Below are 22,226 nucleotides of genomic sequence, written 5' to 3'. Positions count from 1 at the left end.
CACTGTGTGCTCCAGGAGCAGGCAGGTGAGCCCTGTACTCATGGAGTCAGCTCAGGGCAATCTTCACACACTGGAAGAAGCACAGCATGAAATGGAGGAGTGAAAAGCTTCCACAAACCATGGCTCAAGCTCTTGTTCTAGTCAGTCCTCTTGCAGACCTGTGTGGGTTCCTGCTCTGCCTTTTCCAAGCTCAGTTGGTTTCAAGAGGCCCAACTTCAGCAGCAGGAGCAGCCAATCCTGCACACTTCAGGGCCTGGTTCTGTGGCCTCATCCCCTCTGCATTCCTTGCACAGCACAGATGCTGTCACTGCAGCCTGGCTGTCAGGCTGTGTACATGAGCAGCAATGTCGTGATGAGAGAGGGATCCAAACGTGCGAATGTCAAAATCTTTTTATTTACAACAGTCTCCAAAAATCAAGGAACACTGAAAATAGTGGGGGTAGGAGACGACTTACAAAAGTGACACGCATACATAAGGAATTGTGCTACATCACTCTGAGAACTGACACTCTAAGGTCTGCACACAGCGTGGTGGAATGGCATTGCCCTCCCTCCCACTGTCCCTGGGGTGCTCACCCCTCTTCCCCCTTGCACTTTGAACCATCCTCCCTCCCATTTGTTCTGCTTCTGCCTCCAAACCTTTCTGCCCATCTGCTTGTTGCTCTGCCTCCAGCCATGGCCACTGCCCCCACCTCCCCTCAGCAACTGCCCAAAGGAGGAGCAGAGAAGAAAAAGCCAAAGACATCTGCCCTCAGGGTGGAGACTGGCATTGAAAGCTGTCCAGCTCTGGGAGCCTGGGCACTAACCCAGGGCAGAGTAGCTAGCAGAAGCCTTTGAAATATCTGTGAACTATGGCTTGCACACTATCTGGGGTGAGGAGTGATTTTGGAAGAAGTAACCAAGACACTGAATTTGTTCTGCCTGGCTGCAAATCAGTCTGCACAGCTTCCTTGGTGGACAGTGTGGGAGGATATCTTTGTGCCATGGGGTTAAACAAAAAGCCTTTTCTAACCTTCCAGAAGGGCAGGCAGCTCTGCTGCAGAAATTCTGTGCAGGACAAGCTAAAAGACTCAGACACTGCAACATCCCAGTCTGCTCCAGTGCAGGCAAAGCCAGGGTCTCTGGAGACCACTGCCTCCAGACCACTGTACCAATGGTCCCAGTAGCTCTCCAAGTGTCAACATGTCCTTCTCCTTGGGGATATTTCTCAGGCCACCTTTGCTTTGGCATATTTTCAGATCCAGCAGGATTTGAGGAACACAGTCCAGCTCAGCCAGGGACTCCTTTCAGAACGTGCAGCCTTGGCCACTGCTGGGGTCAGCAGCCAAATCTGATGCCCCAGCTGCCCAAACCCAGCACCTCAAGAGGCACCACAACATAAAGAAACAAAGAGAGCAAGGAATCATGGATCTTTTCCTTCCTCTGATGCTGATCTCTGCACAGCACATCAACTCTGTTCCTCCTGACCAGAGCTGATGTGGACAGGGCTGTGGTGAGCAGGGGCTCTCTCTCTGAGTGTCCACAGTGATGGGGAGCCCTGGACTCACTCTGCAGCTCACTGAAGGCAGAGAGCAGTCACACCAGCTCTGTGCATCAATCTCAGAGCTTCAGCACCAAGTGTCCTGCTGCTACTGCCCTGCACTGGAAGGGAGAGAACTTCTGGGCAGGACAAGACCCACTCTGTTTGGTAGGAGATGGCATGGTTCCAGAATGACCCCCTCCTGGAAAACTAACCTAACTTTTCAGAGGGTAAGCCTCAAACCAGGATTTACTAGAAATAAAGGGGTGGGCAGTTAATAGGCACATTCCATTGCCATGTGCTCACTGGAAATTCCTGTATGCTTTTTAATTGCACAAAGATCATTTTGAAATGGAAAATCAGACCATTTTCTTTCAAGTAAGGCTGATCTTTCTGTTTAGAAACATCAAAACTGAAAGCTTTGTGTGAAGCTGTTTGACTCCCTAGCTTCCTCTGCCTAAGGAAACTCTCAAGACTTTTGCAGCCACTTTCAGTCCAGACTCTGTGAGCACCTTAGGCAGGAACACCTACCATGGAGAAGGCTGAACCTTGTTTAGCAAGACAACAGGGTCCAGGAGATGGCCTGTGAAACAGAGGAGTCGGCAGGGAAAGAAGATAGGCAAAGATGTGGGAGGAATCTTTTCAGGTGAACATCTGCTCCTGAAATAGGTGAAGCCTTGCTTTTTATTGCTATGAGCACCTGCCTTGGAGCAGCAATTCCCAGCAGGGCTGTCAGCTACACCTCCACATTGCTCAGATAAAGCCATCCCTCTTCTTACCTCTATAATTTACATGAGTACTCTGCAATCACAAGGATGACATGTATACATCTGCTACTCATTTGCTGTCTCCACAGCTGCCTGGGGAGATCAGGATGTTTTAAGTGTTTGGCAGAAGGCTGGGCTCTAATTTTAAGCCTCTGTCACTCCACTGCATGTGGAGAAAGCACCAGCAACCCTGAGCACAGAGCTGTGCAGGGTGAGGCAGTGATGGGGCAAAAGTCTAGTTAGATCTCAAGACAATGCCATGACTGTGTTTAATCAGGGGCTCAGGTTACAACATCCAGTGAGTCCTTGCAGCACAGATCACCTGGCATCCTCTACTGGCTCTTCTGCCATCCTGCTACATCTGGTGTAAGTTCCTCCTCCTCTCCTTGCCTCAGTTTCCCTCCTGGAGGGGCACAATCTCCTCAGCAGGCCTTTGTGAATGATTTGCACTGATCTTGGTCTCCCCTGTTCCTTCTGAATCGTTCCAGCCACTGCATTCCCAGTATCACTTTGGGCAACAAAAGCCAAGGTGATGCCCTGTTCCTGCTAGTGCCCACCAGTCCCTCTGCACAGAGGGAGCCTGGGCTGGCTGGAGGGGAGGAGAGACAATGAGAGCTTGTCCTTTTCCCTGCCTGCTTCAGAGTACAGGATGGGTCCTGTCAGGGGCCAAGAACTCTTGTTATTTTTGTCTGCAGATCAGAGACATTGCCAGATCAGAGCCAAGAAACACACAAGGTTTCTCTCTACTTTAAAATCAATCTTTGCTTCCCCACAGTGGCTGAATGGATGTTCCCAGCACGGCATGTCCACAATCACACTGGAGGTGGGGCGTTTATGAAGCCTCTTTAGAGAGAGCACAGACACAGGATACCAGGGGCTTGCCTAGCCTTTCAACTTCACAGGATTCAAAGCACATCTGTGCCTTTTCTTAAAGGCCTTTGAAGGTTTCTTCATACTTATAGAAGGAGGAACTTCCTCTAAGGGTGCCCTCAGTACCTTACTCTTGTCTGCTGACCTGGGAATATCCATCAGCTTTAATCACCCAGAAGAGGTCTGAGGTGTTTGCCAAGTTCAAGTCAAGCTACAGGCCAGAGAATCCTTGGCCACAGTGCTAGGGGTACCTTGCCATCCCCTGCAGCACCTGCACAGCCACACAGGTGCCATGGGGCTCTATGTGTATCATAAGCACTCTTGCTCTCTCCAGTCACTGCCACTTAGGAGTGCTCAGGGCACCACCAGGAGTTAAATCTGGAGCACTGACATAGGGAACAGCATGGCTTACAGATAAGGATGGGGCTCAACTGAGCCCAGCAGCCATCAGAGCAGCACAGCTTGAGGATAGCCAAAAATCCTTTCCAGAATTGTGGCATTCACATTCTCTGAAAAATCCCTTCACCCAGGGATTTTCTCCTGGGAAGCTGAGAGGCCTCAGGGAAAACAATTCTTATCTCATTTGCTTCTCCTGTGCTGTGCTCACATGTGGAATGTGTTTGGAGATTGTTCACCCACAGGTGATTGTTCCATTGGATTCTGCTGGGAGTTGTTTTCACTCTTTGGCCAATCAGGGCCAAGCTGTGTCAGGGCTCTGGAAAGAGTCAGGAGTTTTCATTATTATCTTTTTAGCCTTCTGTAAGTATCCTTTCTGCATTCTTTAATATAATATAGTAATCTTTAATATAACATAGTACCATAAAATAATAAATCAGCCTTCTGAGAGCATGGAGTCAGATTCATCATTCCTGCCTTTGTTGGGGCATTCCCAGCAAATGCAATACAGAACCATTTATTCATGGGCACAGGGTTCATTATGAAGGAGCTGGTGCAAATTAGAGGTAGGTGCCAAGAAAACATTTCACACTTTGCAGGAAGGGGTAACTCAGAAGTGCCATGGGATATCAAGGAGAAACCAGGCTACTCACGTTCTCATGACCCTCACTGCCTGGAGCAGATTACTCTGGAGTCCACCTGGAAACAGTAAGAATTCCTCTCTCCAGCTTGGGGAACCTTGGGGACACCTTGGGGAACTGACTTTAGAACCAAGTATGTGATCCAGTTTCACAGGGATGACACAATGTGAAGGTGCAAGACTGGCAGGGATCAAAGCAGGGATGCCCTGAGCCAAGCAGAGGCAGCTCAGTCTCTCAGCAGTGCAGGCCCCACAAACTGGCTGGCAGTGGGGCTGGACTTCCTGGAAGTCTCATCTTAAAAAAGAGGGGTTGATCCAGACAGAGAACACAAAGTCATCAGGACATGAAATCTGCAAAGAAATTGAGTCAGGCTGCTTCCTGGCCACATTATTCTGTCAGCACCCTTGTAAATAAAGACTAATGCATCTCCCAGTGGGCCTGACCCTCCCCTTCTGCCAAGGATCAGATGTGCTGTATATTAATGCACACTTAGCTATTTCAATTTTAAAAATACAACAGAACCAGTGATGCTTAAAATGTACTTGTTAATGGCACCAGTTTGTGATTTCATTTTACTTTAATATCAACCATCTGCTCAGAGCAGACAGCAGCTGCAGCTCTGGTGCCCTTGGGTCTCCACTAAGGAGGGTGTCTGTGAGCTGCCACAGAGGATGCTGTGCAAACCACCAGGAATGGGCTCTACCTGGCCCCAGGGGTCACCTTGTCCTCAGGCCAAGAGCTGACTGCTGTGACCAAAGAGCTCTGCAGGGACATCAGGGCTCTCTTTTCTCTCCACCAGGAAGAGCAGATCAGTGGCTGGTGAGGTGACATGGGGGCACTGGGCATTGAAACTGCCTTGACCTCACTACTGAGATGAGGGAGAGGAGGGCAGGCTGCTGAGGGCACCATCTGCTTCCTGATGGCTGCTGACAGACACATGAGATCCCAGTGCAAAGTGCACTGTCCCCCCAGAAGGAAGGGGAATGCTTTGTGTCCCAGCACCCTCTCTGAATCGTGAAAGCAGGTCCACTGCAGGTGGTGGCACCCAACAGCTCTGGTTTGGATCCCAAAGTGACACTCAAGAGAGCTCCTGTGCAGCAAGTTCACTGCTGGTCTGGCATGGGTACAGGGCCTGGCAAAGGGATCCAACAATGCTGCTCCCAGGCCTGTCCAACAGCTCACTGCTGTTCTTGAAGGCTCAAGTAAGGAGGCACAGGCTTGGTGTGAGGGCAGGACATCACCTAAGAGTCATCCTTGCAATTCTGACCCTGGACAAGGGAGGGAAGGACAGAGGGAAGGGTTTTTGAAGGGATCAGATGACCTTCCCAAATTCTCCCGTTTTAGTCTTGTGGGTCCAGAAAACCCTGTTAAAAGTAAATTAAAAGAACAAGAAAAGAAAAAAAGAAAGCAGAAAGAAAACTGAGAGAAGGAAACCTCCTCCTCTCCTATTCACGGGCTGAGGTATTCCCTGGGCAGCCCTCACTTTCCACCATCCATCCATCACTACCTAAAATAAATACAAGTTTAGAGCAAAACTCATTAGAAAATAAAGTGCATCTGGAATTGGAAAACTTCATGAAAAAAGGGACTTTTTTTTTTCCTCTTTTTTTTCCTTACAAAAAATATTCTTTAAAAAGAAAAGAAAAAAGAAAAGGAGCAACTTGGCTCTCTTGGCCTGGGGTCTAGAGGGCCGTCCCATTGGGTCTACAGGGCCGTCCCATTGGGGAGGGGGATCTTAAATCCACTCTTGAGCAGGGCAAGGCAGATGCAGAGAGCCAGCAGGCCAGCCAGGAGCACGGCCAGCAGAGCCTTGAGGCAGGAGGTGCTGCTGCGGGTGAAGGTGCCGGGCGCCATGGTGCTCAGCAGGGCTGTGCTCACAGTCAGCGTGTACAGGATGGACACTCCCGTGTTGAGGGCCACGATCTTCCCAAACTTGGCAAAGGGGGCAATGATGCAGAAGAACAGTGGGACGGTGGCAATCAGGGTGGTGGTGGCACTGGAGACGATGGCCACACCCACGTGCCGGACTGCTTCCATCGTCCGCCACTGCCGGCACGCCGTGGGGTCCTGGGGGGACAGCACGGTTAGTGTGACAGGCACAGCGGGCTCACTGCTATTTTAGGGCTTGAGAGGGTGGCCTAGCTGATAGAATCCCAGTCCAGGACAAAGAGGCTGCTGGAGTGCAGCTCAGACATTTAGTGCAGTGCTATGCAAGGAGCCATGGGGTTACAATCACAGAATCCCAGAATGATGAGGTTGGAAGAGACCTCTAAGATCATCGAGTCCAACCTGTGCTGCAACACCTCACCTAGACTGTAGCACCAAGTGCCATGTCCAGGTTTTTTTTAAATAAATCCAGAGCTGGTGATTCTCCCACCTCCGTGGGAAAAGCATTCCAGTACTTTATTATTCTTTGGGTGAAAAATTTCTTCCTGTTATCCAACCCATCCCTTCCCTGAGGTAGCTGGAGGCTGTGTCCTCTGGTTCTGTCAGTGCTGCCTGGTGGAAGAGACCGACCCCACCTGTGCACAACCTCCCTTCAGGGAGCTGTACAGAGCAATAAGGGCACCTCTGAGCCTCCTCTTCTCCAGGCTAAACAGCCCCAGCTCTTTCAAACATTCCTCACAGGGTTTGTGCTCCCAGCCCCTCTCCAGCCTCATTGCCTCCTTTGGATGTGCTCCAGCATCTCAATGTCCTTCCCAAACTGAGGGGCCAGAACTGGACACAGCACTCAAGGTGTGCCCTCACCAGTGCCCAGTGCAGGGCAGAATGACCTCCCTGCTCCTGCTGGCCACAGCATTGCTGACACAGGCCAGGGGCCACTGGCCTTCTTGGCCACCAGGGCACTCTGCTGGCTCCTGTTCAACCAGCTGTCGACCAGCACCCCCAGGTCCCCTCCTGCCTGAGCACTGTCCAGCCACTGTCCCCAGCTTGTGACATGGTAGGGGATTTTTGTGGCCAGCTCAGCAGAGACAAAGGCTGCTGGATTTTGTGCCTCCTTTCCACCACATCAGACTGACTGCTGGGCCTACAGCACAGAGGCACTGCATGCAGACACTACACCTGGCATCAGAGATCCCAGGCTTTTGTGGTCTCCATCTTCCCAGTGAGACAAAAGATGTTACAAGGCCAGAGGTGAGCTGGCAGTCAGTCCAGCAGAGCAATTTTCAGAGGTTACAGAATTAGTGTAGAGCTGTAACACTCTACACTGGGAAGATGTCTGTCTTCACTTGGACATGAAAACAGTTTGCTTTGGACACAGCTGTGGCCAGCAAGAAAGGGACAACCATGTGGGTTGGGAACCCTCAGCTGAGTTCACTCAGGTACACAAGCTCACAGTGTGGAGCAGTCAGCTGGACAAGCTGCAGATACCATACCCCAGGGATGCTCTGAGGGTGCCAGGATGTCACAGACATATTTTCTGAAAAATCCTTTCACTAGGATCTTTTCTCCTGAGAAGCTGGGAACCTTCAGCTTCCCCATGTTTTGCTGCTTTGGATGTGATTGGAGAACTGTTCACCCAGCTTGTGAATTGTTTTTACTTGATGACCAATGACAGCCACCTGTGTTGAGGCTGTGAGCAGTCACAAGATTTTATCATTCCTTTCTTTTCTAGCCTTCTGATGTCTCCTCTCTCTTTCTTTAGTATAGTTTTAGATAGCATTTTTAATATTATATCATAAAACAATAAATCAGCCTTCTGAAACATGGAGTCAAGATTCTCATCTCTTCCCTTGTTGGGGTTGCCTGCCAGTTCCACACCAGGACACATCCCCCCTTGCCTACCATGCATCCTGCATCCCAGCTGAGTGGCATGGAGGCACAGGAGGAAGGAGTGCAGGGCTGTGGGAAGAACAGAGCTCACCTCTGCCTGGTGGAGAGGCAGGTTCTCCCCTGCCAGCAGGTAGCCCTCCACCAGGTGCACGCAGTAATCAACAGAGGAGCCAACGAGGATGGAGAGGGAAATGGCTTCCACAGCTCCCATCTCCCAGCCACACCAGTACATGATGGTCACCACGAGGCAGACAACCCCTGGGTGAGAAAGGTGCTGTTAGGCAAATGGAAAGGACTCTGGGGCTGCTGATACAAGTCAGTCCCTGGGGAGTTTGGGCTCATACCCCATAGGTCTGTGTCTGGCACACAGTCCCCCTGCCACAAACACTTCCCTCACCTTCCCTTAGCACAGGGACCATTCCCTAAGGTGACCAGACCTGCTGGGCCTGGTGGAACACCCACCAGACAAACTGACAGACTGATGCCAATCCAGACTAACTCTTGCTAAACGAATCCAAGCCCAGACAAGTGTCCATGTGTGCACACAGGGACCACAGGGTCCTTGTGTCAGCTAACAGAGACACAACTCCTTGCAGAAGGAGAAAATACAGGGCATGCAGGGTAGTTGATGGGAAAAAAATGCAAACTGTGGAAAAAGGGAAATTAACCTTAAACTAGTAAGCTCAAGCTTGTGAATTATATACTTTAAAAAGAGCACTAGAATATTTAACCCAAAATAAAGGAACTGATTCAAGGTATGCCTTTAGATTAGTACATACCTTTAAAAATGTGGAAAGGAAGAAGATTACTTAATTCAAGAGGAAAAGGATTAGTACATGAGGAACCTGTTTTAGAGGTTTTAGAGGCATTAAATTACCTAAAAGAGATAGCTATAGTACATATTAAGGGACACCAAAAGGTGTCACTTAAGTGAGCCTGTTTTGCTTGCTACAGCTACTCAGAGGCTGAGCAGACATTTTTGAAGGCAAAGAGCACTGTTAGTTTGTGAGTCACACGTGGGAGACTAAGTGGTTTCAAAATGTTAGATTTGATTTTTAAACTAAGAGGTTTTAGCAACACATTTAGACCACAATATTATCAAATCACCACTCCAGGAGAGGAAACTATTTACAATTTTGCTTCAAATACTAAAATATTGCTAAAATACTCAGGTTTTAACATCTTCCCCTGCTTGGAAACAGCAGCCATGGTGCAGGTCCTTGGAAAGTAGTGCAATTGTTATTTAGAACTTGTGAGACTTAATCACATTATTATACCTAACAGGTAGGGATGGCATTTGTGTAGCTAAAACCCTTATTTAATCAAATAGAAGGGATTGCGTGGATAAAACACACTGGGAATTAGACACACAAATCTACTTTCCCAATGAGGTTCCTGTGCATTTGTTGAGAGTTTCTTCTGTTCACTTAGCCAGTCTGTTCACCAGGACTGGCTCCTGGAAAGCCAAAAGGGTTTACACAGAATACCAAATCACCAGAGAACCAGCAGTGCCACAATCCATCAACTTCAGGAAAAGTGAAAGCCTTGTAAGAGCCTAAATGAGAGATGTGGGACTCCAGGGGCTCTTCCAGATGCAGTTTATTACAGCCATGAGGTTACAGCAGCCCAGAGTCATGGGTGACAGAGCTGTGCCCACAGCTGGCAGCTCCAGCTGCAGGCAGGCCTGGACACCCTTAGTTTAGGTTACATTGCATTATAGACTTTTCTTTGCTGAGCATCTTCATACAGTAGAACCAATCTATCCCTTAACTTTCATTTATAGCCTTTCATAACTACTGCAATTACCATATTCATGGTACTGTTCTCCAATCACTAAAGTCAGTACATTACAGTTTAAGCTAGAAGTTGTTTTTCAGTTTTCTTGCAGTGGAAAATTCTGAGCCCTTTTTTCTACTTGCCACATTTGCTGACTTGTTTGCCTGTGCTCTCTTTGTGCTTGGTAAAAACATCTTCTTGTTTGAGGTGGGTTTATCCTTTGCTCTGAGCCATAAAAACCCCTTGTAAGTAGCACACCCTTTGCCTCCTTGGTTATCCAGTAAGACTGGCTCAGCAATTCTTCTATATCAAAACTTGCTTTCTTTTCTATTCCTTCTTAAGATTCTACATTTAGAAATCTTTCTGCCAAGCACACATATCTGCGAGACTTTGTCAAACTCTCATCCTTCCCAACAAAGCCTGACACAATGGAATTGGTGTTTTTACCTAAGATGCTGAGCAGCACTGGCAGCAGGAGGAGGATGTGTGTGGTGAACACTGCCACAGCAGCCACACAGATGACCAGCGAGAGGACAAGACCATACAGGGCACTCTGCACTCCTGGAAGGAAACAGCCAGCTGATATGAATCCTGGAAGGTGACAGCTGCCATGGGAAAGGCACCATGTTCCTGCTGGCAACAAGGCAGGCAGGGACTCACACTGGGGAAGACAGGAGGGGGAGAATGAAAGTGGCAAGAAGGTGATTTGTCAGAGCCCAGGACATCCCTCTGGCTGCCCTGGATGGCTCAAGCCCCTGGCAGGGGGCTCAGAGACCTTGGCACAGAGCCCAAGACCCCTGTGCCTTTGATTTTAGCCCATGGAAAAAATTACCAACTTTGTGTGAAGAGTTACAAGCCACAAGAGTTTGAGTAGAATGACAGTGAATTTATCACCAGGTGAAAATAGAATTTTGGGGTTTTTGGAAGGGGGGTTCAGGAGGCAAGATGGAGGAATCTGGGCATGTCCTGTCCTCCTTCTTCTTGGCCTCCATCTTCTGCTGTGATGGTGGCACTTTTGGATTGGTTTAGAGTAGAGACAGACTGTCTAACACAGGTGATAGCTATTGGAAAATTATTGTAAACAAAGTACACATAACTTTTAGTATAAAAAGCCAACACGACCCCAAGGGCAGGGACTGTGCCACAACCCGACCTGCTGGACAGATCTCAGCAGGTCAGAGAAAGAATGTGAGAGATAAGAGAAAATAAACAACCCTGAAAACCAGAACAGAAGAATCCTGACTCCTTCAGCTGGGCTGGGAAAGAGACTCTAACACATCCCGGGGTCATCCTGACCACAGAGACTCTGAGAGTGATTGGTTCCTTGAATCTCACATCAGCAGCAGAGCTGAGTCCCTTCCCTTACCTATTTCCTTGGGCTTTGCCTAATTTTGACAATACACACTGCTCAGGGCAGGAACAGGCTTTGGGAGTTTGCACAGCAGTGGCAAAGGAGTGCAGATATAACCCATGCCCACCATATGGGATGGAGTGTGCTGTGAAGATGTGTCAGAGAGCATGGGTTCCCCAGGGAGAGAAACATGGCAGTCACTTGCCTATAATCTCCATGAAAATCTGCTTCCAGTGCTCACAGGTCTGGAAACCATGTCGGAGAGCAGAGCCCTCTGGGAAGAGCTGGAGTTGCTGCTGCAGGAATGTCTCCCATTTCAGATAGTCAGCATATGTCTGGAAGGATGATTTCCCCTTGTAGGTTGTCTGTAACCAGATAAACACATCACTCACGTCCTGCTCTTTGGGCAGGGTATGCATGGCAAGGGGAAGGGCAGAACAACCAGCTCAAGTGGCAGCAGCAGGCAGAACTGGCAGTGGCATTTGGGCAAATCTGCCACCAGCTTTTTGCCTGAGCTAATTGTGGTGTAAGCACCAAGCTGTGAGTGAGGGCAGGCATCTGTCTGCAACAAATGCTAATAAACACTAAATTACATCTGCAAATGGAAGTGGCCAGTGCAGAGAGAGCAGAGCTAAACCCCAGAAGTCACAAGATGAAGCTGTCACCAGAATGACAATGGTCCCAGGTGATGCCATGTGCTCACCGATTCAAAAGCCATGGAGATCCACTGCACCTTGCCATCCTTCACCCCCACTGCCCCATGAGAGAGCTGTCCAGGCAGCAGGTTTGGCTCAGGGATGTTCTTGCACTCCGGGTGCAACATCTGCAGAAAGGAGGAGATGCTGTAACCTGGAGAGAAAGAAAGAGCAAGAGATGGAGGGCAGAACAGGGGAAGGAAGCACATTGGAGCAAAGAGATGAAAAAAACCCCAACCAACAACCCAAAACGAGAGCCCCAAGAGAATCACAGGACACATTTGTCCACAGCTGCTTCCCCTTGCCACTCTGGTTTGCCAGAACTCTTGAGGTCTCAGCATCACAGCTCTCAGCTGCTGTAGTTTAAAAGGACACTCTGTCACCAGCATGGGACAGGACAGTGCCACTGCTGTTTGTCCCCATCTGTCAGGAAGTAGCACAAAGAGCAAGTGCTGAGGGGCTCTCTGCCTGGCCTGGCAGGGATTTGCTCCAGGCATGAAATTGGCTTTTAGCCTGAAGCCAACATACACTTCCTAGGCTCAGCTCCACAAGCTTGTGACCTCTGAAGCTGGGAGAGATGGTCACTGGTCAGGTATGCAAAGCCACAGACAGTGAGTGAGTAGCCTGACTGCAATGAGATCAGGTGTGAGATCACTGTTATTCAGGAGCTGCTAAGAGGATATTTACTGAATCAAAAGATTGTACCTCAAGCAACACCCATACTAGAAAGAACAAATGCTTTATCTTTCTGGACTACATCCCAAAGAATATACCCAGTGTCTTTGGCATTAAAGAGCCCATCTTTCTTTCTTTCTTTCTTTCTGCCCCAAAAAACACAACCAATGACACGTTCTAGAAGGGTCAAGCTGCCTTGGGAAGGAAAGGAGACAGTAAGAAGCAGTCACCCTTTCTGTTTGCTGCTGAGGACCCCAAGCAAGCACAGGCAGGGCTGCAGAGGAGTTGTCTAACCTACCCGAGGGCAGGCACTGAGCCCCTCCGGGCTTCACCAGCTCAGAGTTGCTGGCAATGGCTTTGCAGAGGCGGCACAGGTTGCCAATCTCTTTGAAGAGGTCAAAGCTGTCATCGTAGATAACACTGCCCTTTCACAAGGAGACACAATGACAAGAGCACCACACGTGAGACATACACACAGCAACTGGCACTCCAGCCTCCTGCCTGCTCCCCTGCCTGCATTTCTCACTGCCCCTTCTGAGGAAACAGGCAAAGGCTGATTCTGCACAGTGCCCCCAAATCACAGAGCAGGAAGAACAGCAGGAAGCTGAAGCGCAGCAGCCAAGCTAAGCATAATTTTTTCTAGGCAATGACTGTCATGTGTCAAGGTATGAGATCTCACAGATAAGTTGTTTCTAGAAGAGTCACGTTTAGTGACTTTCCCTAGAGTAACTGATTTTTGTTTTTTGTTAATAGTTCATAACAAGATATTTATTATAGAAAAATATCAGTTCCCGCAGTCTTGAATGTGTAGTGAGATTTTATACTGCACTCAAGATGGGTTTGTTTCAAAAATCCTCAAGAAAGCCAGGTTTAGACTCAAAATTAAAGGGTTATATATTGCACTCAGAGGGATTTTCTGAAAACTCTGAAGTGTTTTTTTCAATAAGGACTTCCTGATCTCCACTATTTTGTCAGTTTGCTAAAACAGAACTGTACTGGCTCATCACAATGCTACAACCCCTGCCCTTCCATCTGTGCAGACTGCTGGCCCACCCTGGGCTGTGGGTATTTACTAAACCCCATCCAGAGAGAGCCTGCCCCTCGCTTGCCAGCCCCCAGCATGCCAGACCAGCACGGCCTGCCCAGCACACCACACCATGAGTGTGGCATTCACACTCACTGGAAAAATCTCAGCTGCCCAGGAGAAAAATCCTGGGTGAAGGGAAGCCTCAGAGAAAAGGAAAACAATTCTGATCTCATTTGCTTCTCCTGTGCTGTGCTCATGTGGAATGTGTTTGGAGATTGTTCCCCCACAGGTGATTGTTCATTGCATTCTGCTGGGAGTTGTTTTCACTCTTTGGCCAATCAGGGCCAAGCTGTGTCAGGGCTCTGGAAAGAGTCAGGAGTTTTCATTATTATCTTTTAGCCTTCTGTAAGTATCCTTGCTGTGAAAAATGCGTTTTTTAAGATTGGCTTTTTGTAAATATTAAAATGACTATTAAATGTGTTGTGTTAGACAGTAATGCTGCATTAATTCTCTTAAGGAGTGTGCTAAATATAGTTTTAGGTTATAAGATAATGTTAAAATAAAAATTATGCTATGTAAGATACTTTTTTTAAGAAAGGACTCGCACTGAGACAGCAGCCACAGGACACAGAAATCTTTCAGAGAAAGAGAATTTATTGCTCCCTGATCAGAAGAAACGAACTTCTTCCTGCCTCACTCAGCCCTGCAGACGCCGTCAGGATTCAGAGGTAGAAGCTGACACTGCCCAGACAGAATCCTGTGTGTGAATGGAATTGATGCACCATGGATGAGGTGTATGAATATGCAACAGGTTGTTGCTGTTAAGGGTTAATCCTCTGTTGACGTGGGGCCTTTTTTGGGCTTATTTTAGCCAGAAAGAGGTACCTGGACTGTCTGTAACTCTTTGTTTTTATTGTCTCATACTGTCCTAATCCCAATTGTCCAAATTATTATTACTCTAATTACATGCTATTTTTATAACCATTTTATTCCTATTAAACTTTTAAAATTTTAAAAAAACAAGGGCTTGGCGTTTTTCACACTTTCTGTATTCCTTAGTCAAGTTTAGTACAGCATTCTTTAACACAATATAGTATCATAAAATCATAAATCAGCCTTCTGAGGACATGGAGTCAGAGCCATCATCCCTCCCTGCCAGGGGCTCCCCCAAGCACACCCCCCCGAGTACCATGTCTCCGAGGACGTGGTTGTCCTGGCGCCGGGTGCGGTTGACGCCCCTGATCCCAAACACCACAAACACCATGGCTCCCGTGTCCACCAGCGGCCGCACCGCTGGCTTCCCACAGCCCGTGTTCATGCAGGGATTGAATCCAGATGTGGCTGACAGCTTCGCTCTGGGTGCTGTTGTCAAATACAGAGTAAAGGATGGTTGGTTGTTAGAGTGACTTCTTCCAGCTAGGTCTAATGAGCTCCAGGAGGACATAGCACACCTAAGATAGCTCAGCTACCTTTGGAGGCACAATGATCAGCAGGATGGCTTCTGTTGCAGTGTTGGAAACAAAAAGGTTTAATAAAAGGCAAAATAACAAACAGAAAAACTGAGCCAGGGGCCAGACATTCTTGCTCGTGGTAAAACACTTTACAAAAGCGATTAGTTTATTTGTTCACTCCTTTTTCTAGTCAATTGCCCAAGCAAGACTTTTTAGCTTCTGTCTAATTAGCATCCTCAAGTTTGAGGTGAAGTCTCCTGAGTCCTATGAGGTGTCTTTTCACTTAATCAAAGAAACTTTTAGACTTCTGTCCTTTGAAGGAGACAAAGGAACTCCTTTGTTGAAGGAGTTTTGTCACTCCATCAACAAAGAGCACTCTCCTACAGTTAGTGTCCTGGTTTGATAAGGAAGGGTTGAATATCTGAAGGGTGGTGATGAACTGAGAGTCAGTTATCTGAGGGGTAGTAACTTGATTGAGAATCCAAAGTTTTGTCTCACTGTGTTGTGTTGGAAACGGGGGGAGGAGGAGGAATGTTTTTGGAAGGTTTTCATTCTGAGTTCTGTTTGTTCCTTTTTTTTTTTTTTCATATTGTAAGTTAATAAAGTTTCTTCCTTTATTCCTAAGCTGGAGCCTGCTTTGCTCTATTTCTGGTCACATCTCACAGCAGACACTGGGGAGAATATATTTTCATGGGGGCACTGGCATTGTGCCAGCATCAAACCATGACAGTTAGATGGCAAGAAAAGGTCTGATTCTCTGGCTCTTGGCATGTTTGCACAGGCCCTCACCAGCTTACCTCTTTCACTGGGGACATAGAGGATGCCTTTGGTGGGTCCATCTGGGCTAGAGCTGAGCAGACAGCCCGGAGGTGCCACACACACTCGGCCGTGGTAAGGGGGCTTGTGAGACTGGGCAAAATACAGTTTCCTGTGCAGCAAAGAAAGTTTGTTATGGGGGAACAGAGGGAGGGAAGATGAAGCATCCCAAGTATTACATGGAAACAGACATTCTCAGGGACAGAAGCAAAGGGAGAGGTGAACATCTGCAGACCTGTATCCCTAGCCATTGTATATTCTGTGCTGCCCATTCAGCCCATTCAGAGTTCAGGTGGGTAAGGGCAAGAACCAGACCAGCAACATCTTTCTGCCACTCAAAGAAGCCCCCAGTCACAGTCTCTAAGCCTTTTGCGTGTTAATGATGCTGTGGGCTGTCTCGAGGCCTCTCACTGCTCACAGTGACCCTGAGAAAAGTTTGAAAGTCTCTTTTCCCAGCCCAGTGCTCAAAGAAGGAGCCAGAACTCTTCAGTTCTCAGTCTCAAGGTTGTTTATTGTTCCTTATCTATAAAATATTTTCTCCTGTCCAGCTGAGGTCCGTTCAGCTAGACAGTCCAGGGCACTCTGCCTGCCCCTGGGGCCGTGTTAGGTCTTTACACTAAAAACTACATGTACAATATTTAGAATTACTTCCCAATACCTATCACCTGTGTTAGACAGTGAGCTTCTACTCTAAACCAATCTAAAGGTGCCAACATCGCAGCAGAAGATGGAGGCCAAGAATAAGAAGGATAAAGGCTGGACATGCCCAGATTCCTCCATCTTGCCCCCTGAACCCCCATTCTAAAAACCCCAAAATCTACTTTTTCACACAGTGATTAATTCACTATCATTGTACATAATTTGTTGTGGCTTGCAGATCTTCATCTAAGGCTGGTAACTTGCTCTATGGGTCATAATCAAAACCACAGGCATCTTGAGCTCTGTGCCAGGGTCTCTGAGACCCCTGGCAGGGGTCTTGGCTGCTCAGGACAGCCAGAGGGATGTCCTTGGTTCCAACAATGGGCCTGCAAAGTGACTGCAGAGATGGGGCATAAATGCAGCAAAGCAAATTCTAGAGCCATGGATGTCAGTGATTGAGAGCAGGACTAGCACTGGCCATTGGGCATCTCAGGTCAGCCTCTAGCTGAGCTGTTTCTGTTGCCCTGTCCCGAGGGGGTTGGGAAGGTTACCGTGTTCGCTGCTGCTCCTTGGAGGCCACGTAGAAACTGAAATCGAACTTCCAGCCCTTCTTGGTGTCACAGGACAAGGTGGTCATCATCCACTTCCTGGGGCTCATCTGCTTAAGCAGCCCTACTGTGGACACACAAGCTGTCAGCTTCCTGGTGAAGTTACCGAAAGGCACTCTATACACCTAAGCAATGGATTAATGAAAACAGACACTTAACTCCACAGGGTTGCAGCCTGTTGCACATTAGCATCACACTCTCCCTTCCTCCCTGAGCACTGGCACAGCCACACAGAATGAGCAGTGCAGGCACAGCCAGCCCCCAGCCTGCCCCTTCCCAGTGATGGCCAGTGTGTGAGGGGCCCCTCAATGCCCTCATTCCCAGTGGCCTGGGCTGAATGGTGGCTGCTCTGCCCAGGGTGAGGGACATCTGCCCTAGTGACACCCACAGTTTTGCTCCCATCACTGATAGTCACCTCTCAACAGCAACAGGTGAAGTCTTGTGGCACTCTAAGGTATCATCCTGGATGCCTTCTGTATTAACTACCCTACTGCAGTGCTCTGAAAATGTCACCCAAAGCTAGATAGGGCCCCATGGAGAGACAGGAGGAGGCTCTTGTGCTCACCTGCTGAGTGCTGCCCTCTTGCTAGAGGCGTCCACCATCCTGGACTGACTCACCTGGAATGAAGGCACCTCCCCGTCTCCCGGTGACACCATCTGCCAGGGCGCAGGGACACTGGCATTGAGTGAGAATCTGTAGATAGCTGGTCTTCCCTTGCTCCTGGACTTGGAGATATACACAGTCCCCTGGAGCTCTGAGGAAAACAGAGGGCATGAGGTTTGGTGGTACTTCTCATCCAGCAGATGCTACAGATGCAGCCAGAGCAAAGGAGGGCTCCAATGCTCTGCTGTCTGCTCAGAGACACCAGGCACAGCCTCTGCCCTCTCACCACACAGTACATCTTGCAAAGGCTATCACAAATACATCCTGAGCTGCAGTAATTCCTGATGGCTTATTGATTCATGTCATCCTGGGACCTGGCCCAGTAACTGTTTTATCCTCAAAATCCCCTGCAAACTGAATTTACTCTCCTCATCACCTGCCAATAAGGTTGTGAACAGGACTGGGATGTGAAAGCTTGGAGTTCCTCACCCTGTACTCAGATCAGAGGGATATGACACTACGTGATACTGCCACCTGGGTTATAGGACCATGTCCTAGAGAGCAGCAGGTATTCAGGGAAAGGGGGATTCTAAAGAGGCCCCACTCATCCAGCACCAGCCTAGGGCTCAGTGGGGCAGGCTCTGAAGAGAATTATTCCCCATCAGCTATTCAGAGAGCATGTGGTTTAGTTTGTACCCCGGTGGATCCTTGGGCCCTGGCCCCAGTTGTGGCCAGAGTCATCATGCTCCACTCACCTTGCTGCCCTTCATCACTCATGCTGCCTTTGCTTCCCCAAGGTGAACCTGAGCCCCTCTTCTTTTTTTCCAGGGAAGTTCGGATGTTGTTCTGCAAACTGTGGGGCTTTTCCTGAAACAAACCTGTCCCACAAGGTTAGTCAGGGAGGAAAGAGTGAATGGCATGAGGAAAGAGGTATCAGGCCTGTGCACATCACAGACCCAGCTGCTGAATACCAAACCCTGAGCAGGCAACCCAGTGCCACAGTCTCTCGGCTGGGCACTGACATGAGACCAGCACTTAGGAGTAAAAATAGTCAGTTTTCATGGTCTGTGAAGGGATTGCTCCAGAAGAAATACTCAGGCAGTTCATGGCTAAAGCAGGAAATAGCTTTCTAAATACTCCATTCCTACAGGCAACTCAACCATCCTATTCCCAACGTGTGCCTCTTTTCCACAGGGTCCATCCAATGTCCAGTGAGAGATTTGAACATTGTAGGTGTCTGCCTCACGTTTCAGCTCCTCCAGCCCAGGGCTTAGGCCAGGCTGGACTGCACCCACCATGGTTTGGGAACCAGTGTTCTCACCTGAGCAGGTGATGCAGGAGATCCCTTCAGCACTCAGGTTGTATTTCAGATCCAGTAGCACCTGGATGTTTGTGTCTGGCCGGAACAAGACTGGAGCACGGCTGGCTGGATGGAGGCGGCTGGCAAAGAATATGGACAGGAGCAAAACCAGGAGAAACAGCCCTGCAAGGAGAAACCTGGCTAAGCATGGGACCCTACATGCACTTCACACTCCAGATGTGCTCAGAGAACAGGCATGTGGTAGAAAGATGGTATTTTCAGCTGGAAAAAGAACAGCCACTAAAGCACACTGGCAGCTGGGCTTTCTTGTAATAAGCTCCATGCCTGGAAAAAACTCCATCAGGAATTGCCACTTTAGATCTGAGTGAGAAGAAAGGGACTGAAAAGTCCCTTAGGGACTGAGTATTCGGGGAGCACTCTCCCACTGTAGAAGACATTTACCATGTCCCTTTTCCCAGCTCTTGTAACTAGTAATCAAGGCTTGGAGAGTGATTGAAATGTCAAGCCCTCTAAAATCCATGCAGATGCAACCTGCCTCCTTGCTTACCCACAATCACCCATCTGCTCTTCACTGCAGACCACAGCACCCAGTGCTCCAGCAGCTCTTGCAGATGAGTTATCAAGTGACCCTGGCTGCTCTTCTCTGCAGAGAGCTGCAGATTTTCTGGCATCACAGACACCAAGGGGACATCCCCCATTTCCAGGGAGACTAGAATAGAGAGAAATCAAAAGCAGTCTCAGTGCCATGAGTGTCTCTCAGAGCTCTCTGCTCTCCTTTATCAAATCTTGTGCAAGGTGCTGTACAACTCACTCAAGCTGCAGAGATGGAGTAAAACCCCAGCAGAGGCAGTGACTCCAGGATGTTTTAAGAAGCATCTTTGTCAAGTCACTGCCATGCAACATCTACACATCTAAGTCCATAGCTCAGTCCAAATCCATGCTTCAGGCTATTCCCTGCCCTGCCAAACCCCACAAACACTGTCCATAAGGTCACAGGGACACTTCATGCTTCTTGGGCCAACCAGAATTTGTCCCCATCCCACTAAATATGTCTTACTGCTAATTACAAAGAGCTGACCTCTTCCTGAGTGCAGCCTGGCTCCTCCCTGATTCTCTTATCTCCAGATCAGGGATGCCAAGGGAAATGCCCCCTTCTCTAGGTGTGAGAAGAGGGCACTTGCTGTGGGGGGATGAAGCATGCCTGGCACACTGTACAGCCAACCTACAAACCACCCTTGGCCAGTGACTGGAACAAGCTGCTTTGCTTCTCCACAGCTCCCTCACGCCCAGGGGCCCTGGAGGAAAACATTCTGCTGTTTGCAGGGAAGAGAGGGATTATTTCCATACATCACCACTGCATGTGGCTCTGGCATACTAAGGAGAACTCTTGCAGCACAGAGCCAGAGCTTCTCTGCCTGCCTGTCAAAGGCATCTCAGAGCCCACTCTGCAGCAAGGGCTCTGCACATGCCATGGAATTGACTCAGCTATCTCCAGTTCCAATTTGCTTCTAGGCCTGAAAGTTACTCACTGCCCTGACCACAGCTGTGGGGGGCTTAAAAGGAAGAGATTCCAGCAAGTTTTAAAAGCCAAGTACAAGAGAGCATGACCCTGTAAGCACCTTTTTCTTGGGCTGGAAGGATTATCTCCTGCTAACAACAGATAGGGAATTTCTGGGGTTTTTTTCTAGATTGCTGATGTGATCTCAGGCAAGTCACTGCCCTCTTCATACCATGATGAATGAGCTGCCCTAGGGGCTGATGCTGGAGAACAAGAGTGTTCTTTCTCCTGCTTCCCAAACACAATGCTCCAAATGGCAGGGAAGAGGGGAAAACTTTACTGCATGGTGAGCTGTGTTATGGATCAGATGTTTCATGGCTACTTCCATGTCACAATCAGTGATTCCAGACAAAGCAGACCATAGTGGGCCCAAGAGAATTAGCAAACTAGCTAAGAAAGCATGCATTGGCACCCACTGAAGATCTAAAAGCAAACTTACAAAGAATATTGAGTCCTGACTCCTACAACTTCCATGAGGACACCATCTCCAGTTTCCAGGGAACTGAGGCAAGGACCAGTGTCAGGGGTAGGGAGAGCTGCAGGATGAAGAGGGCAGTGTGATCCCCTAAAGGCACAAACAGCAGACACGTACCTGGCTCCTCCTCCACGCTGAGCAGTGGGATGTCATCATCAAGGTAGGGAAGGGTCTCTCTGCCTGCTCTGGAGGTGGCTGCTGAGGCAATGAAGAGATCCTCAGCCAGGTGCAAGGCACTCTTTTTGGTGCACTTCTGACTGCAGCTGGATTGAAGCAGGAAAGGAGACAAAGGCAAGAGTTTAAAGCCACATACCCCGTGAAGAGTTACCAGTGGGCTCCTTCAGTGGCAAGGAGCACAGGAACAACCTGCTCCAATTGCTTGGAAAGACAACAGGAACTGCCAGGAGCAAATTCCATTGCTCAGTGCTGAGAGGGCAGGGGCTGGGCTGGATACACAGAGCAGGGCTGAGCCTGGACACTCTGTCCATGACAATGACACTGGGTGCTGAGTGATGGGAGTTTCTACAGCTCATCTCCCTGCTAACGAATAAAATCATTCCAGGTCACCTGCAGTGCTAAAGAGCAGGGGAGAAGGAAATGTGCTGACTTTCAAACACAAATCTCCACATCCTGGCAGGAGCAGTGGGGACCTGTCTGCCTTGCAGGGCTTGCATCTCCACCTCTTGAAGGTTTAGCTGTGCATTAAGTGTTCCAAGGAAACAAATGGTCCAATACTCACTCCATGGCATTCAACCAAGAGAACTGACAGAGAGAATGAGACTGGGACTTGACCCTTCCATTTTGCTCCAATCTGGAATGGCAGAACTTACATTTCCCTTGTGTCAGAGCCAAAGCCAAGCTGCCTGAGGGGAATGAGGATAAACTGAGATGACAGGGAAGGAATTTGCAAACCTCCTTGACTGCAAATTCCTCAACTTCCCACCCACAGGCTCCAGGGCTCACCTGGCTTGGCAGGAGCTCTCTAATGGGGACACATAAAGGGTCCATATTCCAAGAGCAGCTGGCATGGTGAAGAGCACAGCTACCCAGCAGCAGGACACAATCAGTGACATGAAGAGTCCAAAGTCATGCACAGCTGGGATCTACATGAAGAGAGAGAACATGGGATTGGGATCTGTAAAGGCTACAGCTGGTCTACAGCTGCACAAATAATTTGGCCATGACAGACACTTACACAACCAGCCTAGCTTGTTAGGGAATTGAAGCAAACAAGGCCTTGGACACAATACTGATAGGCTAAAT

At 48.7% G+C, this 22,226-nt stretch overlaps 1 protein-coding gene across 1 annotated transcript in view; it reads right to left on the bottom strand.

Moving 5' to 3' along the window:
- Positions 1 to 372: 372 nt before the first annotated feature.
- The window catches only part of DISP3 (dispatched RND transporter family member 3), a 45,238-nt gene continuing 23,384 nt past the window's right edge, over positions 373 to 22,226 (bottom strand). Inside the window, exons 7-21 of the mRNA XM_059866676.1 lie at positions 21,927 to 22,066; positions 21,081 to 21,226; positions 19,478 to 19,639; positions 18,931 to 19,092; positions 18,365 to 18,487; positions 17,624 to 17,760; positions 16,949 to 17,130; positions 15,740 to 15,870; positions 14,681 to 14,853; positions 12,763 to 12,889; positions 11,798 to 11,943; positions 11,300 to 11,459; positions 10,191 to 10,304; positions 8,059 to 8,225; positions 373 to 6,260 (exon numbers count right to left, since the gene is read on the bottom strand). Coding sequence (XP_059722659.1) covers positions 5,898 to 6,260; positions 8,059 to 8,225; positions 10,191 to 10,304; positions 11,300 to 11,459; positions 11,798 to 11,943; positions 12,763 to 12,889; positions 14,681 to 14,853; positions 15,740 to 15,870; positions 16,949 to 17,130; positions 17,624 to 17,760; positions 18,365 to 18,487; positions 18,931 to 19,092; positions 19,478 to 19,639; positions 21,081 to 21,226; positions 21,927 to 22,066 — 2,433 coding nt within the window. The 3' untranslated portion in view covers positions 373 to 5,897. The remainder of the gene's footprint in view (positions 6,261 to 8,058; positions 8,226 to 10,190; positions 10,305 to 11,299; positions 11,460 to 11,797; positions 11,944 to 12,762; positions 12,890 to 14,680; positions 14,854 to 15,739; positions 15,871 to 16,948; positions 17,131 to 17,623; positions 17,761 to 18,364; positions 18,488 to 18,930; positions 19,093 to 19,477; positions 19,640 to 21,080; positions 21,227 to 21,926; positions 22,067 to 22,226) is intronic.

Source organism: Haemorhous mexicanus, chromosome 23 (genome assembly GCF_027477595.1).
Source record: "Haemorhous mexicanus isolate bHaeMex1 chromosome 23, bHaeMex1.pri, whole genome shotgun sequence".
Classification (NCBI taxonomy): Eukaryota; Metazoa; Chordata; class Aves; order Passeriformes; family Fringillidae; genus Haemorhous; species Haemorhous mexicanus.
This window is presented reverse-complemented; position numbering and strand designations above follow the sequence as displayed.